General features: G+C 53.6%; 6 protein-coding genes and 2 non-coding genes across 8 annotated transcripts; 5 read left to right on the top strand and 3 right to left on the bottom strand.

Moving 5' to 3' along the window:
- Positions 1-382: 382 nt before the first annotated feature.
- On the top strand, positions 383-481 carry BDP55DRAFT_t90. The gene has a single exon. It is a non-coding gene; the product is annotated as a tRNA-Val (tRNA).
- A 4-nt stretch (positions 482-485) lies between these two features.
- Positions 486-557, top strand: BDP55DRAFT_t91. The gene has a single exon. It is a non-coding gene; the product is annotated as a tRNA-Ala (tRNA).
- Positions 558-722: 165 nt separating this feature from the next.
- BDP55DRAFT_653658 (S-adenosyl-L-methionine-dependent methyltransferase) lies at positions 723-2,333 on the bottom strand. The gene is made up of 4 exons (XM_060574207.1): positions 1,936-2,333; positions 1,840-1,874; positions 1,459-1,780; positions 723-1,395 (listed from the first exon to the last, which is right to left on the bottom strand). The coding sequence occupies exons 1-4, from the start codon at positions 2,140-2,142 to the stop codon at positions 811-813; spliced, it is 1,149 nt and encodes a 382-aa protein (XP_060433326.1). The 5' UTR covers positions 2,143-2,333; the 3' UTR covers positions 723-810.
- A 795-nt stretch (positions 2,334-3,128) lies between these two features.
- On the bottom strand, positions 3,129-3,623 carry BDP55DRAFT_653664 (uncharacterized protein). Its single transcript, XM_060574208.1, has one exon. It carries the CDS (start codon positions 3,454-3,456, stop codon positions 3,235-3,237), a length of 222 nt encoding a protein of 73 aa, XP_060433327.1. The 5' UTR covers positions 3,457-3,623; the 3' UTR covers positions 3,129-3,234.
- An 8,244-nt stretch (positions 3,624-11,867) lies between these two features.
- On the top strand, positions 11,868-13,613 carry BDP55DRAFT_725777 (alpha glucoside transporter; the record flags this gene model as incomplete). Its single annotated transcript, XM_060579051.1, has 2 exons — positions 11,868-12,458; positions 12,519-13,613. The coding sequence occupies 2 exons, from the start codon at positions 11,868-11,870 to the stop codon at positions 13,611-13,613; spliced, it is 1,686 nt and encodes a 561-aa protein (XP_060433328.1).
- A 1,782-nt stretch (positions 13,614-15,395) lies between these two features.
- BDP55DRAFT_545795 (uncharacterized protein) lies at positions 15,396-16,189 on the top strand (the record flags this gene model as incomplete). Its single annotated transcript, XM_060568602.1, has 2 exons — positions 15,396-15,926; positions 16,007-16,189. The coding sequence occupies 2 exons, from the start codon at positions 15,396-15,398 to the stop codon at positions 16,187-16,189; spliced, it is 714 nt and encodes a 237-aa protein (XP_060433329.1).
- A 752-nt stretch (positions 16,190-16,941) lies between these two features.
- On the bottom strand, positions 16,942-17,954 carry BDP55DRAFT_412728 (uncharacterized protein). Its single transcript, XM_060567382.1, has 2 exons — positions 17,206-17,954; positions 16,942-17,107 (listed from the first exon to the last, which is right to left on the bottom strand). The coding sequence occupies exon 1, from the start codon at positions 17,517-17,519 to the stop codon at positions 17,280-17,282; it is 240 nt and encodes a 79-aa protein (XP_060433330.1). The 5' UTR covers positions 17,520-17,954; the 3' UTR covers positions 16,942-17,107; positions 17,206-17,279.
- A 2,945-nt stretch (positions 17,955-20,899) lies between these two features.
- Positions 20,900-22,651, top strand: BDP55DRAFT_712715 (dimethylaniline monooxygenase; the record flags this gene model as incomplete). The annotated part of the gene is made up of 3 exons (XM_060578214.1): positions 20,900-21,036; positions 21,087-21,648; positions 21,709-22,651. The coding sequence occupies 3 exons, from the start codon at positions 20,900-20,902 to the stop codon at positions 22,438-22,440; spliced, it is 1,431 nt and encodes a 476-aa protein (XP_060433331.1). The 3' UTR covers positions 22,441-22,651.
- Between the last annotated feature and the right edge of the window lie 55 nt (positions 22,652-22,706).

A 22,706-nucleotide genomic window follows, 5' to 3' on the forward strand; every position in this document is an offset into this window, starting at 1 on the left:
TTTTTGTGATGCTCCGTCGGCCCATTGTCATGACGTTTCCCAACGCTTTCTCCCATTTTTCCAGAAGAGGCTCGGAGGCTTCTGAGACAAATCGAAAGTTGTCTCGAGCAAATTTCTTCCATGCGTTCCTCTCGCCAGCAAGGAAGCTGTACGCAAGGGGCCTTTGAGGCGCTGATGGTCTCACTCCAGCCCTTCGGCCAAACCCGTCCGCTTCGGGACCTCAGCTCCGGCCCAGAACGCCGGTCTAGACCCCGCCCCGCCGACACGGCCCCACAAGGGCTCATCTCTCTCGCTTCACGACTCAAATGCCCACACATCTGCCGTCCCCCACTACAATGATTTCTAATGCGCAATCTCCGCTCCGGATTTCAACAATTCAAATGGTCTGGTGGTGTAGTTGGTTATCACGTCAGTCTAACAGATTCGAGGCAACTCGAACTGACCACACTGAAGGTCTCCGGTTCAAGTCCGGGCTAGATCATCATGGGCGATTGGTTTAGTGGTATAATGACCGCTTAGCATGCGGTAGGTCCTGGGTTCGATTCCCAGATCGTCCATTCTTTTGCTCAATTTGAGCTTGGGGTGTCTTCGTTCGCATTTGCTTTTTGGGCTTTGATTGTCTGTTCCTTCCTTCCTTGCTCTTGTCTACTCCTAGCTGGGCTTCTATTCGAAGCATTGATACCGCTGACAACCACCAGTTAGAAGATACTTAGGACAATTGATCAAAATTATTAAATTCCATTGTAAAGGTCTATGGCTCTAGATCTACTCTAGTTGTGAGTAGGAAAATGGGTTGAACTGCACAAATGCCTACTCTTCTTTCGCGGGTTTGCGTCCAACCATCAGATACATAGGCGTGAAAATCTTTTCCTTCCCACCAAGAACCAACGCATCAGCAGCAACACAAAGGCTATCGGACATCTTCATCATCCCAGGAGGCGCAAGCCTCAATGTCTCCATAAGCCTAAGGAATCCATGTGTGAACGCTCTTCCCAGCCCAGTCATACGAAAGGTGTAGAGCAAGTCGCCCACCGTCTGCGCGTGTCTCCAGCTACCAGCGTCCAACGGCCAGTACCACGGACTTGGATCCGGACGCTCTGCCATGTCTTCGTTCTGGATCATCTCGAATCCGGCTGCCTGGAAGGCGCGCACTGCTTCGGATGCCTTGACCATGTTGGCGATGCCGTCTCCTTGTTCGATGTCGATGCGGATCTTGCGCAGACGGAGGTTTTCGTTGTCGTACTTCTCCGTCATGACCCACTCGTAGACGCCAAAAACGCCGCCGGGCTTGAGGACGCGGAAAATTTCCGAGTAGACGTCTTGCAGAGAAGGGGCGTGAACGGTAGCTTCGATAGCGTAGACTGCGTCAAAGGTATTGTCTTCGAAGGGGATGTTCTGTAAAACATCTGGTGTCAGCTGGCATTGAAGGGGTATGTAGGGCATAATGAAGTTCAATACCATGAAGTCGGCCTGAACGAATTGGACTTGCTTATCCATCTTTGATTTTACAGCATACCTCGTGGCTCGTTCCACCTGGTACTCGTTGATGTTGAGACCGGTGATGTATGCCCCTGTGAACTTAGCAATCTCCCGAGCAGGTCCGCCAACGCCGCAACCAACGTCTAGCACCTTCATATCCTTCTTGATGTCGATGACGTGGGCTAGGTAGTGTTCGTGTCTTGCGATGCTCTGCTTGAAGGATTCGCCGGCAGCAGGTCGAGCAAAGTGGAAGCTTTGGCCAAACCCGTACTCGTAGAAGTCGGTCGCTAGATTGTAGTATCTGTAGAGCTAACGGTTAGATGATGAACTTGCTTCTTGATATGGACTTTGAAGACTTGCTGTCGGGTCAAGGAAGCATAATCTGCTGCACGAGCCTGTGTAACATCAATTGTTAGGTTAAGCTGGGTAAAAAGCGATCCGAAATGTTGAACGTGCCTCACGGTCTTCTTTCGTTTCCTTTTGTGCGCTCTTGTTGTCCCAATGACTGAAGTACTCGTCTGTGGCTGCCTTCTGGGCCTCGTAGTCCTTCTTCAACATTGCCGACATGCCGACGTCTTTGGACGTCCCCCTGTGAAGAATCTTCTCAAACGTGGCATCTCGGGCCAAGAGCATCTGCCCTTCCTCTGGGACTGTTTCAACCATTGTGATAAATCACGAAGGATTTTGTAGGCGGTATCAAGGTGTAATCGTGACGGCTGCTTTGGCGGTGCCTGAGATCGGTGGGAAGTTGGCTTAACTTGTTGAAAGACGTACTTCTCGAGGGCTTACTTTCCCATCGCAGTATGAGCGTCTTCTTTGTTTTTAAATATTTTCTCTTCCCTTCAGCCATTACTATGAAAGACTTAGACATATAGTATCTATCAACTACAGAGTATCCGTAACAGAGGCTCAGATCCCAGACACGAATACGTGATAAGCTCTTCGATGATAATCAAATCCGAATACGAATGCGCTTCTCTGCCCCCTCTGCGATTGTCAGAACCGTCACCTCGGGCACGGCTCAAGAGTCTCTCTGATTCGTCGGCGCTACCTAAATGGGAAAGACAGTGGAGCACGAAGATGATGAAATGCAACAACCCGTTCGCTCCCGTAGATCCGCGTCTTCAGTCAATGGAGGATCTTGATGACATTTGTGGATTTCTTCCGAAATGTCGCGTCTTCTTTGCAGGCATCCTCTCGCCTTGCCATGCTTTCTGATGAGATTGCTAGTTCTCGGGAGACCCAGTTTACAAGCCCATTTAGGAAAAGCGCCGGTTTGATCTGTCTGTGCCGCTCCGAGAGCCGTGAACACGAATACGAAGGGCTTGATCCTACACTACTTACTTTGAGGTTGGTATATGAAAAGTCGGCACAGAGCGACGACGGATACTGGCATATCGTGATGCCCATAGCATTGATTGAAAGATTGAGCACTTTCACGTCCGACTCTTGCACCGCCTGCTATCCAGCCTTTCTGAAAATTCTGCCAAAAAGTGGCTTGAATCATTGCACTAGTGAACTTGAAAAGGGCTCCATCCGGGTCCGGCCACTAGGATCGATATGGTGTTCAACTTCCAATAATCCTTCTGCAACCCCAAGTCGTGGAGTTATTCCATGGTGTGCTAGCATACACCTATGTTGCTACCGAGGTCAAGCCAAAATGGCATGATCTTAATTGTACAAGGCAATGGTGCTTTCTAAAATCTGACAGGTTGCAACCAAGTGGAATGGAGTTGGCAACAGGAACTGACAGGACTATGGGCCACTGCAATAACACCTCTCGTATGCGGCTGTTTTTCTAACAATGACCGAGAAATTGCCAAACTCTGCTATACCCTTCCGATGGATGGCGCGGCATTCTACTGTTTCTTCCGGGTCCGTTGCGGGTATGGGGCAGGGTTTGGTGCCGATTACCGGGGTACGGGCCCGGGCTTTGGGGCACCGGCAACTACGGAAGGTAGCCGGCGGGCCGAGCATGTGATAATCGGTATAGTGGGGACAAGACGGGCCCGGGCATCTGGTCCTGCCCCGTTTTGATGCTGCAGTAACGATGGGCTAAGGCCCGAACCCGATATTGACTCCACTTACGGTGCATACTGATCGGAGGTGCGACTCGTGACTCGCGATGGCCCTATCCGTATCGCACAGCTGCATACTTGAGCCATCCTTGTCACTCCCGTCGGCAGTCTTGTGCGGTAGCCTTCGTCAGCCTCAATGGCTAGTCATTTCCTAGGTTCATGTCCCGTTGACGAGATAGTGAGTTCGCCCTAAACCGCCTTAGAATTTGGGTTGGCCAGATTTGCGGTTGTCGTTCTAAGGGTCTGGCGATAGGTCTGTCAGAGCCGCATTATACATTGCGCTGAAGGAATCAAGATATAATACGATATGTCCTGTTGTGTCATATAGATACGATAGATTTGGGCAGAAGTTTTGGTCAGCTGCTGATGACCGGTAAATTCACGAAGCACGTGTAAGATCTATCCGGTGAGCTTGGTTTCCACATCTGGAGATGATTGGAGGTCCAAGACTCGGGATGATCACGAAGGGTTGCGAGGGGGAGTCGCACAAGCGAGCATTGACGACAACGTGGCAGGTGGGAAAGGGGACTTATTGGCTCTCTCGGATGCTTGCTTGATCTTGTGTCCATCACGAGTTCCATCCCCGGACTCGACCCGTCGTTCCACAGTGCCCCGTGGGGAGAGATGTTGTCGACTTGGTCGAGTCTCGACGATGATCCAGGAATCTAGGTGCGCCCGGCATCGCACCGAGCAAAGTCGGGCAGAAAGATTATGGAATTGTTGAGGGGAGCCTCTAATTTCCGCAATGGTCTGCCCGCGCGTGATACGCCCGAGTGCTTTTTGAGTTTCGCGGACCTGGAACTCGTTCAGTCTGGGGGGGTTCACCCGCCCAACCTTCTTCCCCAATCCCAAGTTCCCTCTCCTCCACCGTGTCCCCGCCAGAGACTCAGACAAGAGACCAAAGACCAGACCAATGAACTTTCAACGTTGCGTAAAGACGGTACGGGCCAATCGCTGGAACTCTGTCGCCAATCCCCGCCCAAAGTCCCGCATTATCCTTGATGTATCTGCGGGAGGCTACGCGGGGAAGAACGCTGCCGCTCGCCGTTCGATCAACAGGCGGTTTCTAAGAAAAGCCGCTTGTCTCTTGGTAGTTGGTATGGCACACGTACGGCAATAGTGGGATGCTTGATGGGGGGTCGATCGCTGCCAGATCTCTCCTCTCGCTCGCCCCCAAACTGTCAGTATCGTAAAGAAAGAAAATTGAACCAACGGGAGCGACCAACGCCAACCCCAGAACACCCACAGCGACAATCATCCCATCTGCAAGTGTTTTTCTGTGGCAGGGATGCCTAGTTTCAGCGACGTCAGGTAAGGAGACCTATTGGTCGGTCTGCCATACGAAATCTCGCAGAAATCTTCGCCCCAATTGCCGGTGGGTGGAAACGCCGAATGTTCTCTGTGCCGCCATTCGTCAGACATGGATTCTTGCACTGGATCTTTGCCAAGCTACTCCCTGATGGGAAAGGCTCGTCGACCCGAAGCAGCATCAGGTACGCCACATGTGCGCAGGGATGTACGCGGTGTCGCCGGCGAACACTTCTACGGCAAGTCTAGACATCCAGCTGGCACTACCGTCTCACTCTCTGGTCTTGTCTTTTTGAGTTTTGGGCTGACAGATTTTCTCTCTTTGGGCCTTGGGGTGAGGCGAAGAGTGTCCGCTAAAGTCTAAGCATTGCTATCCCGTACCTTATGTGTGATGTGGGTTTCTTCTCCTTTTGCCGTGACCCTCCCACCCCTTTCCTTTCCAATACTTGACCCATCCACATCCATATGCGACCCAGCCGTTCGAGACATCTCGCTGTCAATCCCCAACCAGCAAACACGTACCAACCACGCTGCATCTCCAACCCCAGACCATCCATCCCTAGACGCAACTTCCCCGCGCGAGCCAATGGGTCGCGGAGAAAGTGGAGCATAGCGTGGTCCTTAGTCCCGGATTCCAAGCCTTGGGTCCTAGGGGGGGACGGGCGGAAAGGAAGCCTTGGGGTCTTGGGTTCTGTCTTCTCGCATTGAAGTGCGGCAACTTAAGACACGGATGGTCCATAACGTCAACATCATACATACCTTCTTTCCGCCACCTTGGAATTGAATTTGAGCGAGCCAGTGAGAAGCCGCGCCGCTTAACCGACTACCTTGCTTCTCCGGTAGAACTATCACCACCTTCTCCTTGGCGCATAGCATCAGTTGTTGTTGTTGTTGTTGTATTTAACGCCGTGGCGGCCGGGCTAGAGCCCTTACCGCAGACCTCCCGAAGGGTATATGGCGTGGAGGGCCGTGAGCCAAGGCTACCTACTCTACAGTACGTCGTCTCTTTACATCGTCCTCCAAATCATGCCTTGTGGCCACTACGCGTTCTGTCTGTCCCCGGTTCCCGCTGGTGCCCCAGTTTCATTCTTTCCCAAATCGTCCCTTGGAATCGGGAGGTTCTTTGTAGTCCGCACTCACATCTACGTAGGTGTGGATGCTGCTACCGCAGACAGATCTTCTGGAAGAAGTCCGTCACGCGGAGAAAGGCCTCGAAGCCTCGTGGGTCGGTGATTAATCTCTTGAAGTAGGCCTCGAGAGATCCCATAGGGCCTATGGGCTCGGGCATACTGCGAGAGTGGAGGGTCGGCCACCGTTGCCTCCTCGCCAGCGTTAGTCGACAGTAGACCAGGTGGTCCACGTCTTTTGCCTCTCCACAAGAGCACATCATTAGAGCGTCGTCGTGGTTGAAACGTCGGTGATATTGCTCGAAGTCCCCGTGACCCGATCGTGCCGCCAGCAGGTGATGTAGCGTAGCCCGCGGCAAGGCCAGTTCAGGAGGGCTGGATAGAGCTGCCTCAAGCCCCAAGTCCGCGTACCGCGGCCTTCGCTCTTTATACCACCATCTCCTGTGGTGGCCCTGTAGTTTTTCCCTTGCAAGCCGCTTGATACCCGCTAGTGTTGCCATTTGACCCATCCGCGCCGGCAGTGTCGTTCCTTCTTTGGCCAGCCGGTCCGCGGCCTCGTTTCCTTCGATGCCCTGGTGTCCCGGAGACCAGTGCGTCCGTACATCAAAAATCCTGGCTGCTTCTTGGATTTCGAGGAACGCCTCTTGTGACGAGTCCGGCGCCTTGCCGCGGATACCTTGTATAACGCTGGTGTTGTCGATACATATGTGGATTGGATGACCGCGATTGGTGAGCAGAGCCCTTCTGAGGCCGGCTCGCGCTCCTTCGACCTCGGCGTCGAACACTTCTGCCAGTCCGAGTCGGCCGCACCCTTGCGCTATGCGTTTGGAGTCTCGGTAGATGACGAAGCCGTACCCCACGGCTCCGTTCGTCGCCCTGGAGCCGTCCGAGAAGACGATCATATGGCTTTCCGGTACTGTCTTTAGCCAGCGCTCGAAATCTTTCGCAGCCTCTTCTTTGCATTGAACTACTATCTGATCCTGTGAGCTTGGCAGGTACTGTGATTGGAGGAACGCTGGTCTTCCGCATCTTGGCAGAAGTTCAGCCGTCCGTTGTAGTCTCGTCTGTTGCTGTCCCTGCTGGGAGAGCCGCGCGACTAGCGGGTGTCGGCGATCGATCCTCTGCAGTCGGACTGCGGCCCGTAAGCGGACGCCCTCTAGAGCGACTTTGGCTGACGGTAAGCCGGCGTCTCGGAGGAGGCTGCTGGTTGGCGTTGTCCTCCAGACAGGCAGAACGGCCCTTGCCGCCGCTGTAATGACGCTGTCGATCTTCTGCACGAGCCCCTTCTGGCCTGTGTTGACGGGTCTTCCTTGGAGAGGCGGATTCGTGTCTGTCTCCGCTTGGCGTCTCGAAGCCGGCTTCGTGATACCTGCGTACCATGTTTCGGCGCCAAAGAGCGCGATCGGCAGTACGCAGGAGACGACGGCTTTTCGCACGGCGGCCGCTGGCAGTCCTCTCTTTGTGTTTGTAAGCTGCCTCAGGTGTTGAGCTGCCTTCTTTGCCGCAGCTACTCTTGTGTCGACGTGGTGCCGGAAGGACAGTCTCTTGTCGAACCAGACACCCAGCCAGCGTACAGGTTTTGTCGAGGCCTTGACCACCAAATCCCCCGCCCTGACCTCTGGCAGCTCCGCTGGCTGGCCGTGCTTCCTAGTAAAGTGGATGACCTCGCACTTGCTCGGGTCAAAGGAGACCTTGTTCTCCGAACCCCATCTGAGAATGCCGGCTGCGCTTCGGTTGAGTATTGCGACGTTGCTCTCCAGGGAGGGGCTTATGGCCAGAGTGGCGATGTCGTCCGCGTACCCGAATCGCGCGTCCGGGTCGTCTTCAAGTATTTCCGCGATGTAGAGCAGAAAGACGATGGGAGACAGAGGCGACCCCTGCGGCAGCCCGCATGACAGAGGAAAGTATTCCGTTGTGCTTTCTTCCAGTCGGACTCTGGCGATGCGGATGCAGCAGAAGCTGAAGATGAGTCTAACCAAGCCGTGTGGCCATCCCTGCTGACGCAGTCTAATGACGAGCCGGTTCCGAAGGACGGAGTCGAACGCCCCTTTTACGTCCATAGTCAGAAGTGTCGCCGTGAGCCCTTTTAGGAGGGCCGTTTCGATATCGTGGGCGAGGCAGGTCGTCAGATCGACGGCTGACCTGCCCTGTAGGGCTCCGATCTGTTGCGGACTGACGATGCGCTCGACAATCGCCAGGGACGCCATCCTTCTGGCTATCAGTCTCTCGAGTCCCTTGCCCAGGCACGAGAGGAGCGCGATCGGACGCCAGGACCCGGGCTTGGAGGCATCCCTGCCGGCCTTCTGGATCATGACCACCTCAGCTCTGCGGAAAGGCAGAGGAAAGTGGCCGGCCCGCATACAGGACTGGAATAGCTGCCTGACCGGCTCCGAGATGACGCCCCAGCAGGCCTGGAGGAGGCGCGTGGTGATCCCGTCCACACCAGGGGTCGTTGTCTTTGTTAAGGTGGCCGTCTTCACTTCTTCTCCGCTAACATTGTCCTGCCAAGTAATCGCTCGCCTTGGGACGACGGGTACGTCAAACGGGTCACCCGGTGCGTCATCTTCCGCACTAAACCTGTCGAGAAGGGCTTTCCGGAGCGCTTGGGCCTTTTCGTTAGTATCCTCGATCGTCTGGTTGTCCACAATCAATGGGGGTGCTCTGGTCAGTGGGCTCGCCTTCCGCCAACCCATGACCTGATAGAGGTCCCGGTCTGAAGCGACTCCATCGATCTTTCCGGCCCAGTATGCTCGCTTAGCCTTCCTCACAATGCTCAGGAATGCCTTCCGCTCTTCCATTGGAGAAGGATTTGCGTTCTGCTCCGTCTCCCAGGCTTGTGGGTTGCGGGCAGCACGGTACGTTCTGTGGGCCTCTGCGCATTCCTCCGTCCACCAAGCCGCGCCTTTTCCCTGTTTTCCTCTCTTCTTGCCGACCGCCTCAATGGCTCGGGAGAAGAGCTCGACGATGTGACTTGCCTGCCCGTCCAGGTCTGCCGGAGTAGGTTGATCCCCCAGATTGGGCATCGCAGCTAGCCCCCCTTCGATCAGGTCTCTCAGCCGAGGCAGCGCCGAGTCGGGCACTGACAGTGGCCGTGGCTGCGGGTGGCCCTCTCCCTGTGACACTGGGCGTTTGAATAGTGGTATGACGGCCACGATGGCCTCGTGGTCAGCTCCCGGGTGTAACTGTGGGCTGACCTGCGCGTGCGCAAAAGGGATATTAGAGAAAGCCAGGTCCAGGACATGTCCGCAATCCTGGGTTGCCACCCCAACTTCGCTGATAAGAGAGAGATTGTGGCCGTCTGCCCAGCCTGCGATGTCATCTCCCCGGTTCCCGTTCCTCGTCCCGGGCTCCCAAGAGTAGTGATGCGCGTTGAAGTCACCCGCGATCAAAGCTCGCTCCGGGGGTTTGAGTTCTAGCAGTATCCCTGTTGTGCGGCTGTGGGGGTCGCGGGGTTGTCTGTACACGTTGACGATAGTCGTCGTTTTGTCGACCACCAGCCACAGTACGTCTCTCGTGTGGACAGGCCTCTGCTGCTCCACCGTCATCCCTATCCCTTTGCGTGTGTAGGTCAATACTCTTGGTCTGGTTCCTTCGCTGTCCCAGAAGTCGACCGGGACGAAAGAGTCGAAACCCGGGTGCGTGTTCAGTTGCACGTTTCCGTCCTTCCAGCCCGTCCAGGGTTCCTGGACGAGGACCACATCTATCTGAGCCTCCCAGCAGAGCTGCAGGAAAGCCGTGTGCGCCGGGGAGATCTTTCCGACGTTGCCCTGCGCAACGCGTAGCATCCGTGGGGTCGCCGCTCTCGGCTTACGTCTCCGAGTCGAGTTCGAGGTGGGTGTAGGCATTCGCGACGTTGTAGTTTGGCTTCTGTGCTGCCCGTTGGCTCCTGCTTGGCATGGGTAGCACGGGACGGTCGATGGAGGTGTTGTCGGGGGAGTCTTCGCCTTCGCCTTCGTCCGCCTCGTCTTCATCCATGCTGCTGCTGTCAGTGCTTCCGTCACCGAGGCAAACGATCGAGCTTGCGGAGGGCGTTCTCGTGCGCGCGCGCTTGGCGCCGGGTTGCTGGTTCTGGCTGGTGGAGGTAGGGACGCCTGCCGCCTCCTGGCTACTGTCGGATCGAGTAGCCTTGTACAGAGTGTCCGATGCTTTCTGGCCGGCCTTCCGGATCCGAGCCCGCTCCTTTCGACCGGGAAGGGAGACGACGCCGTTTACGGCCGAGGGCCTCGCTGGGCAGTCTGTGTGGCTGGCTTGGAAGGGGCCGCAGCAGTTGGCACATTGGGGCCTGGCCATGCAGGGTCCCGTTTCGTGTGAATCGGAAGGTCTTCCGCAGTTGCTGCAGATCGGTCGTCGTCCGCAGAACCGGTTGGAGTGGTAGCCCTGGCAGCCGGGGTCGTGTCGGATGAGCGTCCTTCGTTTCTTGACGGGCAGAGATCTGCCGCTTTGGTTGAAGAGCCTGAAGGGCGTGACCTCTGATGTGAATGATATGAGCCAAGATATTTCGTTCGTGACTGGGTTGGGCCCAAGGCGGGACGGTCGAGCAAGGACAGGCTTCTGTCCTGTCTGTGCGAAGACCTCATCTTCAACGAGTGTGGCTGGGTCCAGGACGTCCCCGCCAATGCTGTGTAGTTTTGTTGGGCATCGCGGCACAACGTAAGTGTACCACTTGATAGGCGTCTCGACCTGGTGGGCGCCGAGGCATTCCGCCAGCTTTGCCTTACTTGCAAGTAGTCTTTCCTGTATTTGCTTGTTTCGCGGCTTCAGAGAGTAACCTGTGCTGATATGGTAGACGTGGGGAAGGTCCGCTAGCCCCAGGCCAACGGCCTTACAGACGATCTGTCGTACGGCGAACGGTGCGATCTTCCGAGCGGCCGCTAAGCTTTCTTCCGGGACGCGGGCAAAGATGCGGAGGTCCTCCTTCGGCTGCGCCTGCGGCTGATCCTCGGCGGGGAGTGTGGCCTTCGGGCGGGCAGAGCTCTGGCAGCTCTGGCCGCTCCGGGTCGCCGCAGTGGTGTTGCCCGCCATCGGTGCGACGACAGCCGCCCAACTCCGGGCCGCTATTGGGCTTGTCTCGTGATTGATCAGTCTCTTGAGGGTTTGAATGACATAGGCAGTGGCTTCTTTCGCGATCTGCTTTCTAGAACCGTCAAAGCTGGCGACAACGCTGTCGACGGACCGTGCAATGGTCAGAAAGACGTCTTTCCGTGCCTCGTACTGTCTAGCTTCTTCTGCAAGGGCTGTCAAGACGGACCCTGTGGCAGATCCGCTCGGAGCAGATGCGGTAGAGGCTGCGGGCCCCTCGGCCGAGGTAGGGGCGTCGGTGGTGGCATCAAGCTGGCTTCCCGTTAGGCTGGGCCGGGTCGGCTGTGCCTCGGCGTCGCGGCGTCGCTTAGCTCTTGAGGTGGGGTTCGGCTCCGGAGGTGTCCCGGAGCCTGATTCGGGGTCGGCTTGGTCGGCCGACATCAGTCCGGTGCCCGACGGCGGCTGTGAGGCCATCGCGGATGCGGGCTCCGGCAAGGGGAGGTGAAGAGTTTTCGGCTGTTAGTAATTTGGTGGTAGGCTCACTCATTCACTAACAGCAGATGCCAAGAAAAATTAGGCGAGAGGGAAGTTGGGCGCATAGCATCAGGTTGATCGAGCAAACATCCAGGGAAGATATAAGATGATCTGATATCCCCAGTCTCAACACAACTTCAGAACAGCAGCTTCAGCAGCTTCATTGGGATTGACAACAAATCAAGCTCGAGCATCTCTGACTCCCATTGACAGGAGTCTCAAGCTACCTGCTCAGATCTTATAAGATCGAGCTTGAACCCACAATCACCCCGGTTTATCAAATCTTTGTCCATCCCCATCTTTACCCCAGTACACCGCAATCATGGTGCACATCGGATCATCCGCGCCGACCGAAACGGTCCAGATCAACTCGGATGCCACCCGCCGCATGTCCATCGCCGACGCCGACGCCGCCGGGCTCGCCCGTGAGGCGGCCAACGCGACTGAGGCTGAGCTCAACATGGGCCTCATGCAATCGCTCAAGCTCTACCCCAAGGCCGTCATGTGGTCACTCTTCTTCAGCACCGCCGTCGTCATGGAGGGTTTCGACAAGACCCTCATCGGCAACCTCTACGCCTACGATGTTTTCCAGCGAAAGTTTGGTGAAGTCCAGCCCGACGGCAGCTATCAGTTGACGGCGGCGTGGCAGGCTGGTCTCAGCAACGGCGCACTCGTCGGTGAGATCACGGGTCTGTTCCTAAATGGTATCATTGCCGAGAGGTTCGGATACCGCAAGACCATGATTGGTGGCCTCATTGGTGTCACGGCTTTCATCTTCATCATCTTCTTCTCCGAGACCCTTGTCCAGCTCCTGATCGGAGAGATTCTCATCGGTATTCCATGGGGTATCTTCCAGACCCTGACCGTTACCTACGCCTCCGAAGTCTGCCCCACACATTTGCGCGCCTATCTTGTAAGTCTACTGTTACCGCCAAATCTCTCCATGGCGGCTGATCACTAACTCTCTATTCAGACTACCTACGTCAACCTTTGCTGGGTCATGGGTCAACTCATCGCCAGCGGTGTCCTTCGAGGCGTTATCACCCGTACCGATGAGTGGGGATACAAGATTCCCTTTGCACTTCAGTGGATGTGGCCCGTCCCCCTCATAATCGGCATCTTCTTCGCCCCTGAATCACCATGGTGGCTCATCCGCAAAGAGCGCCTCGACGACGCCAAGAAGTCTCTCATTCGCCTCACCAGCCGCAACCAACAGCAAAACTTCAACCCCGATGAGACCATCTCCATGATGGTCCACACCAACGAGCTCGAGAAGGCCGCGCAGAGCGGAACAAGCTACATTGACTGCTTCAAGGGAAGCGATCTCCGCCGTACCGAGATTGTGTGCTTCACATGGGCCATCCAGACTCTTTGCGGCTCGACATTCATGGGATACTCGACATACTTCTACCAGCAAGCCGGCATGGCCAAGGAGAACGCATTCACCATGTCCCTAGCTCAATATGCTCTCGGCGCTCTCGGCACAGTCTTCTCGTGGTTCCTGATGCAGCACTTTGGCCGACGCACCCTGTATCTCTCAGGCCAAGGCATCATGTGCGCCATCCTGGCATGCATCGGCTTCGCCTCCTTGGCCGGAAAGTCCAACGTCGCCGCACAGTGGGCCATCGGCAGCTTGCTCCTCGTCTACACCTTCATGTACGACTGCACCGTCGGCCCCGTCTGCTACTCCCTCGTCTCTGAACTGAGCTCGACCCGTCTGAGGACCAAGACTGTAGTGCTCGCACGTAACCTCTACAACATTACCGGCATCACAACCAACATCCTTACCCCGTTGATGCTCAACCCTTCTGCGTGGAACTGGGGCGCCAAGAGTGGTTTCTTCTGGGCGGTCAGCTGCGCCATCTGCTTCGTTTGGACTTGGTTCCGTCTGCCTGAGCCCAGAGGTCGCACGTATGGCGAGCTTGAGATTCTCTTTGACCAGCGCGTTCCGGCACGCAAGTTCAGAAAGACGGAAATTGCTGGGCTTACCCACGGAGCTCATTCCACTGACAGAATTTCCGAGAAGGAGGCGGACGTCAGCCAGATTGAGAAGACTGCCTCGGCATAGAGGTTTATGAGATACTGAAGGAGAAAGTCGATTGTTCCAGAGGATTTACGTATACCATTTTCAGAGCAGGTTTTAGGTTTTGCCAGCAAGCATTTACATGTAGCTATTAGATTTTCGTCGAAGAATAATTCTATAAATTTCATATTTGAATCGTTCCTCATTCCTGCCATCATGCTCACATGTGAATGCTTTTGTTGTCTACGTCGATCTGCATATAACGGAATTCGCATAGCGGACCTCACGCAAAATACTTCACAGATGTGAGTATCCTACCCAAAACATGAGGCTCTCAAGCGCTCCGACCTCGTATTTTTCGGTCAAGTATTTGCCTGCAGTGTACTACTACTTACTTAACTCCAAGAAGTCACAGCCAACGAAAAGAGATCATCATTCATTGTAATCGGCATTCTGCAATCGCGTTCTCCGAGCTCCGGTAAGCGGGGCGGAGTGTGTGAGCCGGGATCCCGATGCCGCCTTGCGGACGTATTGTGGGCACTAGGTATGAAGCTCGCTGGCTTACCCCGATGCCTCGATATGTCTTGGCCACGGTGATGTTTTTGGAAGGCAAGCTCATTCTACTTGTCGGAGTTCAGGTCCGTAAGAGGGACATGAAAATCCTTTCTACTCCGTAAGTGCGCTGCAAAATTTGGTCGCCCAGGATGAAATCCTGGACTAAAACTTTGGGTGACTCATGCTCTTCTTGTTCCAAGTCCTACTTCAGAACTTATCGACACCTAGGCAGCAAACTTGCACTCCGAGAACAGCCAACGTCTGCCGGGGATACCTCACTGAAGGATTCAGGATGTGGCTGGTGTAGGCAATTACATACCTTGCCCGGTCGTGAGGATCATATGCCAAGGCGCCAGAGCTTCCGAGTGCCGCTGCCTAATGAGAGCCCCCACAGTTGACAGGGCTGTAGTCGCCAAGTTGAGGGTCCGATCCCCTGAAATCAAAGCGTCTTTGGCCCCAGAATCCCGACATCGAGAGTCGAGATGGAGGGGGTATCGTTCGCCTACCTTAATCCATGACGATTAGCTGCCAGATAGGTGCCTAGAGACAACAACTGATCCGCGGTGGCTTGTCTACTGATAGTTGGATTAAGCTTAAAAATTGTTGAAGGGTCACGGTCCCATGCAGTCTGTGGTGGTCCATGTGGATGCAGTTTGGTGGCTTACACGGGTAAAGCCAATAGCAAGGATTCAACTCCAAAGATAACACACAGACTTTGAGAGTCTTTATCTGTGTTGGTTGTGGTAAAGGTTGTAGCTGCTGTGACCCGGCATGAAACGATTCACTCCGCAACCACTTGGTAAAGTTGAATTCTTTGTTAAAATGAAGGGAGTACTCGCTATCTTGCCAAATCCCAGGTCGAGAGGTCACAAGTCAGACTTGTCAACTCCCGCCTCCTGCCCGAAAGTCACAACATCGCTTAGTCGTGATGGCATCGTCAACGACCCCAAAAGGCGAGAGCAACTGGACCTCCGAGTCATTGCACTCGCCTATTCAAGAAGAAGACCACGATAGCTCTCGCCCAATTCAGAAAAATACCAATAAACACACCCACCATGGATTTCCTGGGCGAAGCTAGCAAGCCTCCCCTGCAGTGAAACCAACGATCCTCTTCTTCCACCCTTCACCACCCCAAACCATCCACCCTCGCACAACCTCCGCTGCGCCACGTAGCACAAGGATCCCTATCCGCAAACACCAAGACAATATTCTTTTACCCACATCTCGCTTGAGGCCGTTACCCGTCTGTGGGGGGATATAAGAAGCGGCAACATGCCTCACCCTTCGCAGCTCATCTTCCCACCGCCCCCCGGCACTGATCCCGCTCTTCTCTACTTTGGTGGTTGGCCCGATATCACCTACCGCACAGCCCTCGAGCCCGGCGACCTCACCTCCGACTCGGACGACGAGCTTGAGCCCCTTCTCGGCCTCAGAAACGGCGAGATCATGGCCTACAGCGATCAGCAGGGCGCCGCCGCTGGTGCTAGTGGTACCACCGGCCAGAGCAGCATTCAGAACCGCATGTGCCCCAACATGCGTACTTGCTGGGCCTTCTCCTGGGAGTCGTACAACCTCAAGACCTCCGACAAGGCTGTGCTCCTTCGCCGCATTTGCATGATCATCATTCTCGGCATCCGCACTGCCATCTCCATTGTCGGCATCGTCCACGACATTACCCACGCCCAGATCGTCAGTCTGATAATTGACATTATTCTCGGGATCTTGGGCTTCCTCTTCATTGCCTGGGCCCTTGCCGTCATTGGTCAGGCCGAGGGTCGTCGCAAGGTTTTGGGCGTCATGGTCGTAAGTACTTTCCTGAGATGAGGTGGAGTCTGATGAGATGAGAGGACCACAGTTAATAACTCTTGTTGCTTTCTTCCCAGGGTCGCTGGCACTTCGATATCTTCCTACTTGTCACCGCCTTCATCCATGCCGCCATTCTTGTCGGTAGCATTATCGGCTTTGGCAACGGCGGTCGCTATGCCACCTGGCTCATCATGTGGCTCCTCATCTTCGGCGTCGCCTGGATCGCCACCTGGCCTCCTGAGGCCGAGAGCTACGCCTAGTCAAGCAGCACGACATTGCCACAATGGCGTTCTTTTAGCGACGCATTTCTGAATGATTTGCCAATTGAGGAGGTACAAGTCGCGTGATGAACTTGGGTTGGATTGAAGAAGAAGCAGCTTCGGGGCGTTGAAATGCCGATATGGAAGGGCAACGACGGGGGAATGGCCCATGAGAACTGATGCTTTACTCTGGAATTCGCGATACCCTTGCATAGGTAGCCGAGACTTGCCAATTGCTTGAGCATTACGGCTTGGTCAGGCTGGATGAGATCAAATGAGATACCAATTGCGTTCATGGGCCTCCTGAATCCGTCGTAATGAAGGATGATTGCGCTGCTGATTAGTCCGACCTCAATCTCATAATAACGAGCTAGAGCTTTCCAGGCACATGTGTGAGATGAGAGCTTCGCCCATCAGACCTCGAGGTGAGTGAGATCGAGTCACGTGCCGTTTGTTCTCTCTTGACCGCCCTCGCTGAAATCGAGGCAAGGCGAGCTTTAAAGGCTTCGAACCTCATCGCTCAAGGTGTTTGAGTGAGGCACCTATGATGCATTGAGTCGCTTAGATCGCTTATCGTTGCGTCGATTCGCTGGCGCGGCTCCGGAGCGGGCTCCGGAGCTGCTGCATCTGCTGGCAGTGAAGCGGGTCTCGCCCCACGTGATACTGAGTTGTCCGATCGATGGCTTGAGTGAGTTCTATCACGGCAGGCGATTTTGAATGATAAGCTATACCTTTCTCGGGCTTTCCCTATCGCCTGGTTGGGAGTGCACGGCTGTCCAATAACACGAGTTCCCTTATCAAGGTTGTCGCGAGGCTGAAATCATAAGGGTGAGGCTGTTGTCGGTCGAATGTGAGCTCTCAAGCACTGGCAACTCACCAGATTAGTCTGAGTTGTTGCGAAATTATCACATGATGAGGCTACTGCACATTGGGGGAATAAGCTCTTTTAAATTCGCTTCCAGGGAGTATCGCATGCAATCATGGAAATGAAAGACAACTTGGACAGATAGACAGACCGGCCGACCCTTATTAAACCTCAAAAGAAAAAAGAAACGTCCGAGGGCTACGAAAAGAGAGCGATTGGCGCTGCTCATTTGTAGCCCAGTCTCTCCAGAATAGACTGGCCAGCTGGCGCGCCGCCTTGTCCCTTTCTCAGGCCAGCGTCGACACCCTTGACATAGTCGAGGACGCGGATGTGTTCCTTCTTGAGCTCCTCAAAGTCGTGAGACAGCTGCTCGTGCCATGGGTACAGGACGAAGACCTGGAAGCCGAGGGCGGACGAAGCGACGAGGAAGTTGGTGAGGGAGATGGCTCGTGTGATGAGGACCATTGTGGCGGTTTATCTTGTGACGTTGATGTGTGTATTGAGTGTTGTTCAGTATGACTTCTTTGTTGTGGTTTTCGGTTTGCTCGGAATCTGGAGTCACGCGGGCCCGGTCAGCGAATGCGACTACGACTTCGCGGGGTATCTTGGCCCGAGCGAGGAATGGAGGAGTGGTCGTGGCTTACTTGGTTTTTATGATTCTGTGGATGTAATAGCCTGGTCCTATACGTGGTCGATCTGTCGTAAATGAAAATGTAAAGAAAGGTGAGATTGATCTATTGAGGAATGAAAACGATGAAGGAAAAAGGGAAAAGAAAAAAGGATGTGTAGGAGAGGAAGTTCGAGGATTGACGGCAAAGAAACGGGCAGAAATTATCATTCTAGAGGCAACCCGGGGATGATACCTGAAAGACCCTTTTGGGACAATGGGAACCTCCCCAGGTGATTACCTCACCGACAGCGGCCCGGCGGCAAGGTGGGACCTCCGATGAGCACGCTCGGACTTGGACGGGTTGGTTGGCTCTCACGACATGGAGGGGAGGCACAGGGCTTGGAAAGGATCACGCCGAGTAACACGAGCAACACATATTACTGTGGTACACTCGCCCGCCAAGTACATTACGTGGGGGGTTCATGTTAGTTACCTTAATTGTAACTGTAAATGCAGCTTCCTGCTTGTTTTCGTCGCTGCCCGGTGACTTAAACATAGCCTCGGGCAGCCCCAGCACCAACGCGAAGAGGAAGGGGGAAAGTAGCAAAGCAACAGCTGTTCGAGCGTATCAAGCGTATCCAAGTGCTCGGCAACCATGTCAAGCTGCCGCAAAGTCGCAAAACGAGAGCATGTCAAGTGACGGCTGAAAGTCCCGAGAAAGGAGGGAATGATTCAGGGCGGATGGGGTCGAGGTGGCCTGACTTTTATGGAGCCCGTCTTTGCCGTCAGAACTGCCTAATAAAAACTAGAGAACTTCCCGGGGTGGAGCCGGGAGACCGAGGGCCCAAAACCAACGGGCCTCCCCGACTGGCTTGCGGCGTCCAACGCCCTTCTCTCGCACAACGCAGTCCTGCAGGCCGCAGCTCTTCTCCAAAGGCCCCAGGACAGAAACTCGGAGAATGTGACCTCGAGCTAGCACCCCTGAGCTTTCAGCTCCTTTGTTTGGCTGAGCTCGGGACCATTTTGAGGATTTGAGAATTCGATGGGGGGGTTCATCGAGGCAGAAAACATGCGTCTGCAGGGGACGAATCACGCATGTGAAAGCCTTCCCGGGTGTGAACGAGCCAACTGCGACGAAAATTCACCCGCAGAGGCCACTGAAAGCAATCTCACTACTAATAACTTACTACTAATGAGTACACAATTTGTTTACGACAAGTCACATTGGTCGCGTTTGACTTTGACAGCCCTTCCAGGTGATGAGTAATGTTTCTTTATTGAGTTTATCTACATCAGAACGTACTTACACAAAGAAGCACTAATGATCTGCTCCTTCAGCTCTTTCAGTTGCCCAAACACAAGGATATCTCGGCGCGCTTGATGCTTCCTCGATATGACTTGTAAGCTTCATGAAGCACTAGTCACCAATGCACGGCTCGGTAACCAGCCCGGACTGAAGATTCTCCAGCGCCGCCTCCATACTCCGTCGACCTTCAAGCCGTTGAAGACTCGAATCAGGTGTTGCCCCGCATACCGCAGGCCCGGGTTGACGCCGGTAGCGGGAGCTGAAGCGGGGCACATCAACTCGGGCTGCCACGTGTTGGTGGAGCATTGCCTTTCCGAAAGCTGCCGATGCTGGGCCCACAGCCGCCGCTCTTTCCACTCTTGTGACAGTCGAGCGCTTTGGATTCGTCACCTCACCATCAAGTTGCCCAAAACTTCCAGTATTTCAGCGAATGTAAAGTACACCGACCTGGAATAAACCATGAACTCTCATGATGGAGCGGTAATCATGCTTGAGTTGATATCTTTCCCAGGGTCAGATTATGGTACTGTTTTTTGGGACTCATCTCATGTCGCAGATACTTACTACCTGCATGAAACCATTTATCAATAGTATTCCAGAGCCCAAAATCCGCGATGATTATAATGGTTTCATGAGATTTCAAGCTCGTAAATCAAGCAAGTGTAAACAGCATACGAGAAATGCTCATGGAAAACAGGTCTTGAGAAGATTCAAGCTCCAACGGAACCTTCTAGTGGATTTCATTCAACACCTGAGATGTAACCCTCGTAGGATCTGGTATCATTCAGACGTGATTGGTGCTCTAACTTTCTTAGCGCTAGCTTTTGAGCCGGATGACAACTGATAACTCTTCATATGCCGATTTGACGACTGCGAGCGAAGGTGCACCTTTAATAACCCGTCTTTTTCTGGAGTTTCTTAATGACACAATAATCATTAGTACTGAATGCATCTGAACATTAATCTTGGGCTGCCTTACCTGTTAAGTTAAGTATGTGCGAATGCCAAATGACTACCCCTGCGAACCGTCTTTCTAGTGTTCCTTGAACAACAGAAGACACTGGCAAGTACATACCAAAGGAATTGTAGGTTCCATAGGATAGTCTGAAGGATTTAATTTATTAAGCTTTCTGAACTGCGTGGAAGGAGAAGCGAAGATGTTATAAGAGAGTCTTAGTGTTGTGCAGACTGAAGTTATTCTAATTTGATCACCAGATGATGAGATGAGGTGAGGTTCGACGTGCGAATACTATCAAAAAGCGACCGAGGAATGAATTGATTAGAACAGCTTGCCCGTAGGATTTGATGTTAGGGAAATATTTGAATTTCTTGAGTGCAAGATAAAGATAAGACTTCCCACTCTAGTTCAATTCTGTCACCGTCTGCTGGTTGTCGCGACATTGCAAGGAAGGATTGCGCGAAGTGGTGGTGGCAAGCATCCATCAATCACGTCACTCAGATAACGATATAAGGCGAAACGACATTGAATAGGTCTTGTGCCATTTTGCTGCTCTATAGAAAGACAACTGGTTTTTTTTTTTTTTTTTTTTTTTTTGATTGCGGAGTGAAGGTACAAACTGGAAGCATTGGTTCCATGGCCTGTTGAATCTCGGCCTAGATCTCCACGCAAGATGAATACTATCTTAGTATACTACTATGTGGTATTAATAGGTGTCCAAATGAGACGTGAATGTCAAATTCCCACGAAAAAAAAAAACAATGGCGATAAGCCCCTCGGTGGGACTGTCGCTACGGCTAAGTCCATCTTGTTCGGAGTGTTGTGCAAGCACGTCATATGCAACACCAATTCGTCAGAAATTTTGAGAGTATATGCTTCTTTACTTGGCGTTAACCGTCAAAACAGCTTAATCAATCTTTTCGAGTTCCTCGTTTCCAGCAAGCTGTCGCCCACGCCTCTGACGTCCGAACATGGCTCCTAGATATTCCAGTGTTGCAGTGATTGGTGCTGGGCCTTCTGGCATCTCAGCTGTCAAGGCCTTGAGCGAGGAGAATGCCTTTGAAAGGATTCAATTATTTGACAGACGAGAAGGAGTTGGTGGTACATGGTAAGCAATCTCCGCCAATTCTGTGTTCTTATCTTGATGTATGTCTTCAGGATATACGATGAGCAGCCAGAACCTTTCTCGCCGTTCTCAGCACAGCCTGTGCGAGAGATCCCTGCCAAGCTCCCACAGTCACTGCCACCTGCATCTGAAAACGTCACAGCCCGGACAGGTCTCTACCCTGCCCTGGACAGCAACGTCGGCTCTCAGGTCATGGCGTTTACCTACAGGCCGTTTCCAGATTTGAACTCGGCCTCATCCATTAATCGCTTTGGCAAGAAGAACCCGACGCATCCCTACGCGCAAGTCGCAGGCTACCTCGAAGAGATCGCAGAGCCATTCTCACACTTGCTCACTTTCAATACTCATGTTGAGCGTGTAGAGAAAGTGGGCAAGAAATGGCAGTTGACTCTTAGGAAGACTCAACACTATCTGAAGAACCAGAAGAGAGATTACTGGTGGCAGGACACCTTTGACGCAGTTGTCGTAGCCACCGGGCACTACGGTGTGCCATTTGTCCCGAATATTGACGGATTGAAAGAGACATTTGCTGCTTTACCTCAAAGATTTGAGCATTCAAAGGCCTACAGATCACCTGAAGACTACGTTGGCAAGGTATTTCTATCCCTCCCGAGTTCCCGTCGAACAGAGAAATTCCTAACACGACGTTTCTAGAAAGTCGTTGTCGTCGGCGGTAATGTCTCTGCATCTGACACAGTCTCCGAAATCCATAGCATCGTCTCCGGCCCCCTTTACGTCTCCCAACGAGGCTCTAACGAGATTCTCAAAGATGCATGGGAACTCCCCAACGTCGTTCTCAAGCCGCAAATCACACGCGTGTCCATTGGTTCAGACAACCTCATCAAAGTCAAATTCTCGGACGGCAGTGAAGTCGACGGTATCGAGAAAATCCACTTCGGTACTGGCTATCGACTCTCCTACCCATTTTTGCGTCCGGATCCCGTGACGCCCAGTGGGCGCCTCTCGGGTTTCTACCAACACGTCTTTAACATCGCGGACCCTTCACTCACAGTCGTTGGACAAGTCAAAGCAGCAATTTCCTTCCGCGTTTACGAGTACCAGGCCGTTGCCGTGGCTCGCTATTTCGCTAACCGAGGAGGCGGTCTGCCTTCTCCTCGGGAGCAAGACGAGTGGGAAGTGAAGCGCCTGCAGTACAAGGGTCCAACCTCCCAATTTCACGAAATCAAGCCCGACTTTTCGGAGTACTTTGAGTTTCTTCGGGGCGTTGCTGGACCTCCTACGCCGGGTACTGATGCTTATGAGTTGCCTGCATGGGAAGACGAGTGGGCGTTGTTGGGATTCGGCGTTCTGGCGCTGAAGCAGAAGTGGTGGAAGGAGTTGAAGAGGAAAGAAGAGGAGACAAAGCTGATCCAAGCAAAGCTGTAGAATGGATGCAACCTTGTCCTAATAGCACATCAGGGCTGTTGCGCTCCGACTTCAAATGGATCGAGATTACTAGACCTTCCATGATAGAATGACCGAAGAAAAGTTCCCTCACTTTGACCAGCTTTGTCCCGCTCATAAGCGCGACTTTCAATAATATCGATTTTCCATCTTGTCCCATTGCCAAGACGCCAGTTTCTACGCGAGATCTGTAGGCGATTATGCGTGTTATTCCCAGCCAAATTCGCGATAGACATACCCTTTGCGGT

This window comes from Colletotrichum godetiae (assembly GCF_030913485.1).
Source record: "Colletotrichum godetiae strain CBS 193.32 chromosome Unknown BDP55scaffold_8, whole genome shotgun sequence".
NCBI lineage: Eukaryota > Fungi > Ascomycota > Sordariomycetes > Glomerellales > Glomerellaceae > Colletotrichum > Colletotrichum godetiae.

Bases quoted from the DNA above. Each gene is read 5' to 3' on its own strand.
- BDP55DRAFT_653664 (XM_060574208.1), bottom strand. From the start codon at position 3,456: ATGCTCGGCCCGCCGGCTACCTTCCGTAGTTGCCGGTGCCCCAAAGCC.
- BDP55DRAFT_653658 (XM_060574207.1), bottom strand. From the start codon at position 2,142: ATGGTTGAAACAGTCCCAGAGGAAGGGCAGATGCTCTTGGCCCGAGAT. The intron at 1,875-1,935 runs GCACGTTCAACA...GATGTTACACAG, and splicing joins AAACGAAAGAAGACCGTGAG to GCTCGTGCAGCAGATTATGC. The intron at 1,396-1,458 runs GTATTGAACTTC...GATGTTTTACAG, and splicing joins TCGTTCAGGCCGACTTCATG to AACATCCCCTTCGAAGACAA.
- BDP55DRAFT_412728 (XM_060567382.1), bottom strand. From the start codon at position 17,519: ATGGTCCTCATCACACGAGCCATCTCCCTCACCAACTTCCTCGTCGCT.